Here is an 11,954-nt window from a genome sequence, read left to right as displayed (position 1 = left end):
CAATAAATCATAGCAATTGCACCAAGTCACTACATGCCAAATCATTGGGGACAGTGCTGATGTCATTTTGCCAAAATAAATCAACGGTACACTTTTAAAAAAAAGACATCAGTGTCCCTCCACTGTGATAGGCAGTGCAGCAGTTGGAAACAAGATTGCAATAGCAACAATAGCAATCAACAAAATGGATCCAGATTCAACCACTTGTCATAAAAAAACTAAATTAAAATATTCAGATATCTCAATATTATACAAAGAAGTTGGCAAGAAGAGTGCTGTTTTGAGAAGCGTAATTTCAAAAGTATCCAAGATACTGATATGTATATTTGTCATCTTTCTAGACCCCAAATTGATGGAATGACCCTATCAGATCAAATAAACCATGAAAAAAGCCCAAATAAAACCAATTTGTAGTTTATTTAAGTAATCCATTTCTAGATGTTCCTATAGAAATTAAAGTTTTTCTTCTGATTTACATGTTTAATAGGTGTAGGGTCAGGTGAGAGACCATTTCATTTTGAGGAGAGAGAAAATGAATTTGTCAACTAGAATCTCTAGATTTGTCTATTAGGAGATAAGGCCCATGAACTCAAAGAGATTACTCCACTAAGCTTACTCCAAACATATAATAGAAAGAAGATGAAGCTAAGGAATTCACAAACCAGATTCTTGGCATACTCGAAGGCCAACATTGAAACTTCCGCAGTTTGCCTTGCAAGAAGAGCACTAGCCTTGCAGCTGTTTCAAATCAAAGATGCAGTCTTGTAGTATGTCTTCTGCAAATAATATTCCATGCTGCAATCACAAACAATTATTTTCACATAATTTACTGAAAGGACCATCTTAATGTGCAAACACAGGAATAAGACTTGATAAGCTATCAAAATGGATGTTTAATATGCTACAAATAATCCCATAATCCAAAACAAACACAACTCCATGTGTTGACATGTGAAAATTACTTCTAATTCATGTAACAGGGGTATAATTTGATTCTCTATATGTCAGAATTTAACAGGATCGTTGTGAACTATGCCTCTTATATACAGTTTTGTTTTATACTCTAAAATGATTTAAACACGTGCTCTATTTGTAAATAATTTTTTTTTTCTATAAATTTGTTTGTATTTTATCTTAAATACTAAATCTCAGACATAAATTTTTATTATTTTTATTCATTGTGATGAAGTTAATTCATAAGTAGACAACTTTATACATCCAAGATAGAGTTGACTAACATAGTCATGAGTGGAAAAATAAAGGGACAGTTTCCACAAGGAACAAGGGAACTCAGAAGTGAGGGGACTGAATGCCTTATGGTTATTTGAAAACATACTATTTTGTTCTTTGCCTCTTTGAGCTGTAACTGGTGTTTCTTATGGTTCGTTCCTAGATTTTTGTAACCTTCCTTAGTTTTCCAACTTGTATGATTCCTTTTAAGGAGTTTCTTCTTTTCTTTTGATCAGATTTGTATATTGTGGAAGGATGTCTCATCCCTCTTGATCTTTAAAATTAATAGAAAAGATTTAGGGTTGGTTTGTTTTTTTAACTTAAGTCTCAAAGCAAGTTGCTTTAAGATTTAAGATAAAAATAAAATAAAATTTTAGAGCCTCTTTGGGAATTGTTTCTAAGATAGTTTTTTTTTTTTTTCTTTTTGATAGAAAAAATGTTTTTTCAGAACTTGTTCTGAAAGTAAAGTGTCTGTTGATAACACACTTTAATTGTTTTAGTTGTTTTGTAACGGTTGGTTTAAAAAATACTTGTATAAATATGGAGAATGATTAAAAAGAACACACTACAAATTTAAGAAATATTAGAAAACATAGGAAACAAGTTAAAAGCATACCAAGATCCAAAATAAATTCTTATTCTAAAAAACACTGAGAACTGTTTGCGAAAACTGTTTTAAACAACTATTTTAAAGAAGTTCCCAAACAAACCCTTACATTTGACATTAAGACAAAATTGTCATAGAAAAAGTGGTAAGTTAAAAAACAAACAATTTTAAAAATGACTTAAACTCCTAAAGAAACTTGCTTTAAGACTTACATATAAAATAAAAAAATCAAAAAAATCAAAAAGAAAATAAACAACTTAATACTTAAAACTATTGGGTACTATTTAGACTTAAGTTAAATTAAGGTCTATTTAGATTTAAGACAAAAAAAAAAAACAAATGTATCCTAAGTGTATTTATGAGAAGTAGGATTGGTAATTGATGAAAAAATATAGTAAGTAGGAAACGGTATCAAAACATAGTTACAATAAATAGGCTAAACAACAGTAACAAATGTCAATATTATCAATTAAGTCCATATATCCCCTTTATATTTTGTTAAGTTATACACATATCCATTTGCAATGGGTGTAAAAAATATCCACATTAGGCTGACTTTCCCAACTGATATAAATGTTATATTTAATGGCACCTAAAAAACTGATGCAAATATCCAAACTATCAACCACTAAGTGTACCATTGTTGGTAGGTTTTCAACATGTGGCAGCCTATTAAAAAATGTAATAACTCCATCAACCAACCACATACATATCTTACTATATATTTGGGGGAGTTTTAGTATTGTAAGAACCTTACCATCTGAACGAGGTATGCTATTTGTTGGAGAACAGGTCACAAAAAACATCCAGAAGACAAATCTTCAGGTCAAGCTGCATCACACTTGGACCTTCCATTTTAACGGTATGATCTTTAACTCAATAAAGAATAGGTAAACAAATCCATAATACATTTTTTAAGCTGAATGCCTTCATCTTTGAAATGGATGGGGGAATATTTCCAAAACCTAATAGTGATTTTTAAATGGTATGTATTGATGTTAAAGAGTTTGGATTTTGATTGTCTAAAGCACATTGTTAGTAATATGCATCAGTGATCTGTTGAACAGTTGAGATTAATTTAGTTAATATAAGTGAGTCATGTTGGCTGTAAAAATCACAACATCATCAAAATGATAGGGTAATACATATTCAAATGACTTAAAAAGAGAGAATCAACCTTAAGAAATGTGTATTATTGACTCCCAATATGGGGTAAGTTTGGAATAAGTTTGGCGGTGTACCCAAAAGCTTCCGTGCTTTTAGATAGAATTATATAAAAGTCATTTTCCATGTTTTTAAAGAAAGTGGATGAGAGGTATTAATTATTGTGACTGGCAAACTCCTTGAAGATGGCAACTAAGATTAATGTTGGAAATTTTGTTAACATAGTATGCCTAAATAGGGCAACATTATAACGTTCAGATAAGGAATGAAGGCCTTAATGAAATCAACAACGAAAAGAAACAATTAGCTAATCGGTTTACATATTACGCCAGTAGCTACCGGATGAGGAATTTCCTCAACTGGTTGAGAAAAATCCTCAACCGGTAGCAACTGGTTAAAAAAATCCTCAACCGGTTGAGTGAATGGGTATCAACCGGTTGATGTTTTTTTGGCCAGTGGCTACCGGATGAGGAATTTTCTCAACCGGTTGAGGAAATTCATCATCCGGTAGCTACTGGCCAAAAAAATTCCACAACCGGTCGACCGGCTTAATGCGACCGGTAGATAGATATTCTCAACCGGTAGACACTGCCAAATTTTGTGAACAGCACCAAAATGCATCCGGTGAATTTGTAGCTCAACCACATTATAATAGCTTAGAGCAAGGGAAGATAGTAGATTCGGGTTACGAGGAAACAAAAAATTGAACCGATTGTTGTTTTATGCTCATCAAGACCAACAACACCATCCGCTACCAAAAAAAAGTTGGACAATCTGAAATATTGTTATTGCACAAGGACCGCCAAAAGCACTACAACCTTAGCCTCAACAGGAGAACCATGTCTACGAAGTTGAACTTAACTATTACTTCACTTGGTTGTCTAAGGACAATTTAAATTATGTGCGTTTCTGTATAGATGTCAGACGTGGATCATTGTCTAATGCCATATTTTGAGGGTATTGGTGTCGCACTTGCATTTTTCACAAGTTATTTCCTCAACATAATGATTTTTAAGTGATATTTAATGATTTTAAAAAGTTTTGCTTATGATTGTGTATAGCAGAGTAGTATCAATTTTGCAACATATGACCTTTTAAATGGAAAATCATGGGGAAATTATCACGTGTGCAGTCTACACCGGTTCTATAATTTATCAAATTCTAAATTTTTTTCCAAAAATGAGAATAGATGACGTTGTCGAATTCGGTTTATCTTCAAGTATGCAATCAATTGATAGAAAAGTGATACGATAATTTGTTAAAGTATTATTGGGGAATTTTTTTACCTTATTTATGTAATGTAGATCATGCAATCGGTGAAGGAGAAAACAATCAAGCGGGAGTTTGAAGTGAAGGAGGAGGACGTCGTCAATGACGATGCATTTATCGGTGCCACTTACGACCTGGGTGGAAGCGGTTTGAAACAGAAGGTGTTGAAGGGTATTTCAGATGAAGAAGTCTACAAATTGCAATTCGATCGCATAGATAAGGCTGAAACATTTTACAACATGTTAGCTAGAGTAGCCGGATTTAGTATTCGAAAAGATGATTTGAAGCGAGACAAGAATGGAGATATAATATCTCGAAAGTGGGTGTGTTCTAGAGAAGGACAGCGAGCGACAAAGTTTATTGAAAATGACAAGCGACAGCGTGAGCCACGATCATTGACTAGGGTTGGATGTGAAGCTGCATTTCGTGTAGGCTTGAATAGGAAAGATGGAAAGTGGATTGTAAAGGAATTTATAGGAGATCATAATCATAATTTGGTCGATGCTATCAACACACAATTCCTTCGGTCTCATCGAACAATAAGTAATCCAGATAAGGCACAAGTTGATGTTTTGCGTAAAGTAGGTGTTAAAACCACACAAATTATGGACTATATGGTAAAACAATCAGGGGGACATGAGCACGTCGGTTTCACACAAAAAGATATATACAATCACGTTGATGCAATGCGTAGAAGTGAAATTAAAGACGGTGATGCAGAAGCGGCATTGGCTTATTTGTGTGGAAAGGCAGAAATGGATTCTTCATTTTTTTATAAATTCAACATTGATGAAGAAAGTCGACTAGCAAATTTGTTTTGGGCTGATTCAACTGCTCGAATGGATTATGCGTGTTTTGGAGATGTCCTAGCATTTGACACAACCTATAGGACAAATGCCTATAAAAAGCCTCTAGTAGTGTTGGTCGGTGTTAATCATCACCATCAAACTGTTGTATTTGGTTGTGCGTTATTGATAGATGAAAGTGTTGGGACATATGAATGGGTGTTGGAGACATTTCTTGATGCAATGATGAATAAGAAACCCATATCTATTGTAACCGATGGGGATAAAGCTATGCGTAAGGCAATTAAAAAAGTATTACCCGATACGTGTCATCGATTGTGTGCATGGCATTTGCAACGAAATGCATTCACGAATGTGCATATTAAGGACTTCTCAAGCATATTTGCAAGGTGCATGTTCATGCGGGGGAATGAAAAAGAATTTGAAAAGGTTTGGCATGAAATGGTTGCAAATTTGGGACTTAATGAGAATCGTTGGGTGACCGAGATATATAGGAAACGTAAAAGATGGGCAGAGGCGTATTTACGTGGAAATTTCTTTGGAGGGATGAGAACCACACAAAGGTGTGAGAGTATGAATGCATATCTAAATAGATTCTTAAAAATTCGCTTGCGACTGTATGAGTTTGTACAACAATTTGATAGAGCCATACTGAGAATACGGGAAAACGAGGCAAAGGTAGAGTTCGAGTCGAACAATTCTTCACCCGTGCTTTCAACCAAACTAGCCATACTTGAAAATCATGCTGCGACGGTATACACAAAAGAATCTTTCCTTAAATTTCGTGAGGAGATGAAAAATGCTGAGTTATTCTTTGTGGTTGGTGTTGTAAGTGATCATTCAATGCGGGCATACACCTTATCTAAGTTTAGACACCCGAACTTAAATTGGGAAGTACAATTTTGCCCGGATATTGTAACATTAAAATGCTCATGCATGATGTTTGAGTCAATTGGCATCCCATGTTGCCACATGGTGGTGGTTATGAAGGTGGAGCATTTGGAAGAGATTCCTCAGTCATGTATTATGAAGAGGTGGACAAAGTTAGCAAAGGTGTATAGAAGATCAGTACCAGTGAATGAGACGGATAACAACATGGATCGGTTTGTACGATATGGTTCATTGAGTTCGATGTGCAACAAGCTCTCCTACTTTGCGTCAGATACGTCATCTTCATTTATAGAGGCCAAAAATGAAATACAAAATTTGACGGCGAGAATGGAGGAACTCTATAACTATAATTTGAAAGGAAGAAAATAGCATCAGATGGAGCGACAGGTACTAACCAAGTTCGTGATCCAAATATTGTGAAGACTAAAGGGAATCCAGGCAAAGTGGCAATGAATGTTCAAAAGGGAAGACGATGCAGTCGTTGTAAAAGAGTGGGTCACACAATTCGAAAGTGTCCAGAAGCTACAATCCCTCAAAATGCTCAGCCGGGTTATATGGTATGTCATATTCAATAAAAATTGCCCCTAAGATTAATTTTTGTAGGTGTATTAACATAAATGACTAACATAATTGTTTTGATGGCATTATGAGTACGTAGGAGGAAACTAATTTGTCTTCCCAATGTGACATTCAAAGGGAAATGATGCCTTCAACAAATTCATCAGTTGACATTTTTGCAACCTTACATGTATGTACAATAGGCTTGTTATATAATTTCCAAACATTGATAACATATAATTCAATAATAATTGACAACACTTAATTATTGAAACATGCAGGGAATGTTAGGGGAGCAGTTGCCGAATGACCCATCTGACATGTACATAGATTGGGGTGAACTTAATAATGTAAGATCGGGAATGAAGAAACACTTTTGACATGAATTTCAGCTATGCATTATTTAATGATTAGGTTTAATTAATTGGAATGGAATTGGATAGCTGAAAAAAACAATGAAATGTGCATGTGCAGATAGCAGGATTTCAGCAACATGAACAAAGTATGTCAACACCATGTGAAGGTGGGGATCCAAACAAATATCCAAATGAAAAGGATATGCAACCTTTTTTTTATTCCTTAGCGGAGTAAGGGATGGTAGGTATTAAATCAGTATTTATATTAGTTGACGTTATCACTTCCACTAATGTGTACTTTTAACTTAACTATTTAATGAAAAGTTTGAATTTTGATCAAGAGTCAAGTTGATTGATAGAATGCAATATCCTCTACATTTATAATTTAATTGATAACAAGGGATAAAATGATTGGTAAATGGAGAAACCGATTCATTTATATCATGTCGAAAAAAACGGTTAATTATGCGGATTTAATTAAATTCAATTGTGGTTAAAGTTTGACAATTAGGTGGTTATGAGTTAACTATAGGAAAGTAATCAATATGATGTAATTCACATGAAATAGGTAAATTTAGTGATTTTACTCAAAATGGGTAAATCGTAGTTAGGTAAATTGTAATGCCAGTTTCCATCAATTTCAAACCTTATAATTGAACTTAATGGTACATTGTCGAATGTTTCCATAGTGAAAAGTTATTGGTACAACTCACATCATACCCTTTTTGTGCACAATAGCATTGCAGGAGGCAACCGGTTGAGGAAATTCTTCAACCGGTTGAGGCATTATAGACCAGTGGCTAACGGATGAGGATTTACCTCAACCGGTTGAGAAAATTCCTCAACTGGTAGCTACTGGTTAAACAAATCCTCAACCGGTTGAACAAATGTGCATCAACCGGTTGAGGATTTTTTTTACCAGTGGATACCGGTTGAGAAAATTTATCAACCGGTCGAGGAAATTCCTCAGCCGGTAGCCACTGGTCAAAAATGGCTCAACCGGTTGCTCAACCGGGTGTGCCAAGTCGGTCGACCGGTTCGAGACGTGATCGACCGGTTGAAGTTGATTAACAATATACGCAACCGGTTGAGGAAATTCCTCAACCGGTTGATGCCCATCTTCACCCGGTTGCCATTGGTTAAAAAACCATGAACCGATTGAGCAAATTCCTCAACCAATTTGTTATATTTGTCAATCGATTCCCACTGGTCAAATCATTCGTCAACCGGTTGAGACAATTTCTTCATTGATCAACCACTTTCCACAACTGAAAATATGAGGAATGTTCTCAACCGATACGAATAATGCGTATGCCTATGAAAAGTGGACATAGATAAATCGTTGGACTGGTTCTTACCGGCTGAACGGCATTCGTCAACCAGTGTAGTAATGTACTAACTATATATTGTTAGCATAGATAAATGAATATTTACAGATCTGATTAGGTTAAAGATCGTACAAAATCACACATGTCGAACATGAATGATATCAATATATTACAATTTCATTTTGACGACCATATTGAAAGAAGAGTATTTGGATATTGAAATAAAATGGGCTTAATCATTAATAATGTATGGTCATCGAAGCTCACAACTTCCCAATAAACATGACGATATGTGGATATGGAAATGATAAATATTTGAAAAATAAAAAATATCATAATAATAATTTTTTCATTGCTCGTGTCGACGTCTTTGTACAAACAATAGCCACAATGGTTTGTTTTTCTCTATTTCCCTCGTGTAAAACTAAATCACATGCTATTTCTCGACGTATTTTCATAGAATTACAAAAGTCGGAGCTCGTCATCGGATCACCATTTTTGAATCTCTGCATATGTCTAATGACATGCACTCCATAGTCCCACCTAAGAAAGAGAAAAGAAAAGCAAAACAACTTATTCAATGCTTGTCTAATTATACCTCAGGAAAAGAATAGTAATGTCCGTTATGTATTCATACTAACCCATTCTCTTGGGTCGGAATCGAAGGAGCCTAATCAATGGAGAATTGGAAGACATTTTTCCCTATGTCATACAGTTTGAAGAACGTTTGACAAAATTCAACCTAATTTATTATGAAACTGTTAATAAATATGGAAGAGGAAAAAATAGAATAGAAGAAAAATATAAACATGGAAGCATACCACTGTTTTGACACTCTGAAACCGGAACTTGTCTCGATTCTTCGATCGTAATGAGTCCAAAATTTGGGTATAAGAGTTTTTGAAGTCAATGACGCACAAATACCAATGACCAGGGCATTCGTCATGCATTGGAATAAATAGCTGTAAAGTTAGAAAAACAATATATATGAGTTGGGGCAAAAAAAAATCTACTATATTATAGGTGAAAACAATATCTATTCTAAATTTCATATATGCAATTAAACATTAGAAATAATTACTAACCTTCTCGCAATCATCCAATTCACTAATGTACTTACTCACGATGGATGTTTTTCTATCGAAAACAGGATGAGGACTCCCGCACAAAATCATTTGCTAATAAGAAAACATAATACGAACATTACTATATTGTACTTAATATGTAAGTAAACAACAAGAGAAATATGAGCTTACTGAAAATGTCGTAGGAAGATAGCATCTTATACTTCGTATGCCTATGAATTGTCTTTCAAAATAATTTAGCTTTGAGGCTTCTAAATTTATTACCTGTTGTTGAACAATAACTTCAATAAATTTATTTAACTAATATAGGATGCATTTGATATAAATGAAGTAGGTACTTACAACATCCATCAAATTTTGTCTAGGACGTAAGCATGCAAAATCTCCACGAACTCCATGTTCATGACCAAAGTCAACAAGAAGCTCACTAAAATAATAATATGTTCAAACAAACTTCAGTAAATTGGAAGCATATGAAGGCTAAAATTGTAACAACACATCTATGAATGTTCTAGACGCGACAAACCTTTTTGACAACGCTTTATTGAAAACATAATCAGCGACAAGAGATTGAAGTACATTGAATGATTGAGTATCCACCACGTCTTCACGAATGGACATGGGGATTGACTAATTCGAAAACAAGACATAATTATTAACTACATATGTTAAGTATCAAAAAATAAGAACAATGATATTAAACTATTTGTATTATACCTCTGATGCTTCACGTTTTACCATCTTCCTTGATTTCTGTACAAACGGGGAGACCTTGAATTTACTTGGTTTCCTCTCCCTTGATGAACGTGTTTTCATGACATGATTAGGATAACCACATAGTGCTCGTAATGGTTCCTAATATGGAAAATGTCAGTAACATACATCTATTTACTATGTAATGGTTAAGTAGTTGTAAAGAAAATAATTTTTTCTTTTATATGATACATACCTTTCCATAATCTCTTCTACTCCTTTTGATTGGAAGTGGTAAAATATTTTCATTTTCGTCTGGAATGATATGCACTTCAATTGATGTAGCACATGCATCTTCATTCTTTTCATTCAAGTCCTCGGTGCATAACTTCTCATTTGACAAAGTGTGAAGATAATGTTCATTCACATTCATATTGTTCGTATCTTCCAAACTTCTCTCGCATGAGAGCATGTCATTCTTCGTTCCTTCCTCGTGCATTCTCAAAGGTTTTCCGCTTGACCTAAGGAAGAGACCTTTCACTTGAGTATAATTCTCCTCAAATTTAGCCAAAATTTTATCACAACTACTACTACTTGCACCATAAGCCATATCAAGTAGATGTGTCTTTAATTGTTGAAAGGTTTTATCCATCTCCATTAAGTTCCCACCATCAACCTAGTGATATATACGAACGTGATTAATAACATCATAATACAAAGGTTCAATGCTAATATAGATAGTCACGATGAATATTGTAAAACACTTACTCGTTTAATAACATCTTTGTTCAGATTGGATACAAATTTCTCATCGTCCTCATTCTCACTCGCCATTGTCGTTGCATTTCCATCAACGCAATCCCTTATCTCATTTTCTATCACCCATATTTTGAGCTACAATATATTCATCAAAATATAATACATATCAGATTTTAAATCACTAAAAACTTAAATCAATAGTAAACGACTTTCAAAACTATAACTTACATTCTCATTTGCATATCCACCAAGTTTTTTCAATCTTCGTTTCCTGTCCAATACTTCATCATCTCCCCAAGCAGTAATCCGAGGAGAAGGTCGAGTATATAGCAGTAGGAATTTCTCTTCAAAGGATATATGCTCGTGGTAGAATAACTACGAGTATATTTGACATAGATATATAGTTAGTTCATAAATTATATTAAAACAAAATCGTATTTCACTATGATGTAAATTAATTACCATTAAAAACAATAAGTAACCGTAAACCCCACTTTGTTGTTTCTTCTTAAACTCTTCAATCCCGTGCACAAGATAGGACAACACAAATTCTGCCCAATTCATCTTCTTTATTGAATCGATGTCTTCCACAAGATGTAAGAAAGAGCGATTCACAAAAAGCTTCATTGTTGGGCACAATAATGCACCCAACACAAATAATACAAAACGAACTTTAAAATCGTTCCCACCCTCTTTATCCTCCCTAATTTGATTTTCTAACATCACTAATGGCAATCGCCCTTTTTTATCACAATATTTTTTACATAAATCATTCTTATGACCAACATCTTTGTTCATGCCAATCTTGAACCCTCTTGCCCTCAATCCCATAATAAATTCAACATCAATGGGGGATAATTTGATACAAGTATTATACAACTGTAACATATAAGTGTTCAGATTAAAACTATTTATCAACCAAAGACATAACCCATGATCAATTTTCCTACATCGAAGTTGCAAGAGGCTACCAAATCCTATTTCTTCTATGGCTGCCTTTTGCTTTGGTTCTAAATTTTCAATCACTCTAATAACTCGCTCGGGGGAGCATCGAGTCTGAAGATATAACTGAAAAGATACACAAATATCAAACATGTTTACATTAATATAATTTCCAACAAATACATAAGTAAAGAAATTAAATATTCATTACAAAAAAAAATTACCTTTGGAACCACACCCTTTTGAAGTGAATATTGTTTTGAACT

At 34.1% G+C, this 11,954-nt stretch overlaps 2 protein-coding genes across 4 annotated transcripts; one reads left to right on the top strand and one right to left on the bottom strand.

Annotated features, from left to right (window-relative positions):
• The first annotated feature begins 2,603 nt into the window (after nt 1-2,603).
• Nucleotides 2,604-7,116, top strand: LOC104878293 (protein FAR1-RELATED SEQUENCE 5-like). Its single transcript, XM_059734107.1, has 4 exons — nt 2,604-2,699; nt 4,306-6,715; nt 6,807-6,875; nt 7,000-7,116. The coding sequence occupies exon 2, from the start codon at nt 4,309-4,311 to the stop codon at nt 6,334-6,336; it is 2,028 nt and encodes a 675-aa protein (XP_059590090.1). The 5' UTR covers nt 2,604-2,699; nt 4,306-4,308; the 3' UTR covers nt 6,337-6,715; nt 6,807-6,875; nt 7,000-7,116.
• Nucleotides 7,117-9,478: 2,362 nt separating this feature from the next.
• LOC104878678 (uncharacterized) lies at nt 9,479-11,071 on the bottom strand. 3 transcript variants are annotated; one of them, XR_009464595.1, is made up of 5 exons: nt 10,975-11,071; nt 10,244-10,881; nt 10,012-10,149; nt 9,637-9,721; nt 9,479-9,558 (listed from the first exon to the last, which is right to left on the bottom strand). XR_009464595.1 is itself a non-coding variant. In XM_059734113.1 (4 exons), the coding sequence occupies exons 2-4, from the start codon at nt 10,643-10,645 to the stop codon at nt 9,719-9,721; spliced, it is 543 nt and encodes a 180-aa protein (XP_059590096.1). In that variant the 5' UTR covers nt 10,646-10,881; nt 10,975-11,071; the 3' UTR covers nt 9,485-9,718. The 3 variants fall into 3 exon arrangements, 2 of the variants coding, with proteins under 2 accessions (XP_059590096.1, XP_059590097.1); XM_059734113.1 differs by having other exon boundaries at nt 9,485-9,721; XM_059734114.1 differs by lacking the exon at nt 10,975-11,071 and having other exon boundaries at nt 9,485-9,721; nt 10,244-10,968.
• Between the last annotated feature and the right edge of the window lie 883 nt (nt 11,072-11,954).

The sequence above is a fragment of the Vitis vinifera genome, chromosome 17 (genome assembly GCF_030704535.1).
Source record: "Vitis vinifera cultivar Pinot Noir 40024 chromosome 17, ASM3070453v1".
Taxonomy (NCBI): Eukaryota; Viridiplantae; Streptophyta; class Magnoliopsida; order Vitales; family Vitaceae; genus Vitis; species Vitis vinifera.
The sequence above is the reverse complement of the archived record's forward strand: the minus strand, read 5'-3'. Positions and strand labels throughout refer to the sequence as shown.

Excerpts from the sequence above, each read along its gene's own strand:
- LOC104878678 (XM_059734113.1), bottom strand. The coding sequence starts at position 10,645 with ATGGAGATGGATAAAACCTTTCAACAATTAAAGACACATCTACTTGAT. Across the intron at positions 10,150-10,243 it reads GTAGAAGAGATTATGGAAAG|GAACCATTACGAGCACTATG; the intron begins GTATGTATCATA and ends TTTCCATATTAG.
- LOC104878293 (XM_059734107.1), top strand. The coding sequence starts at position 4,309 with ATGCAATCGGTGAAGGAGAAAACAATCAAGCGGGAGTTTGAAGTGAAG.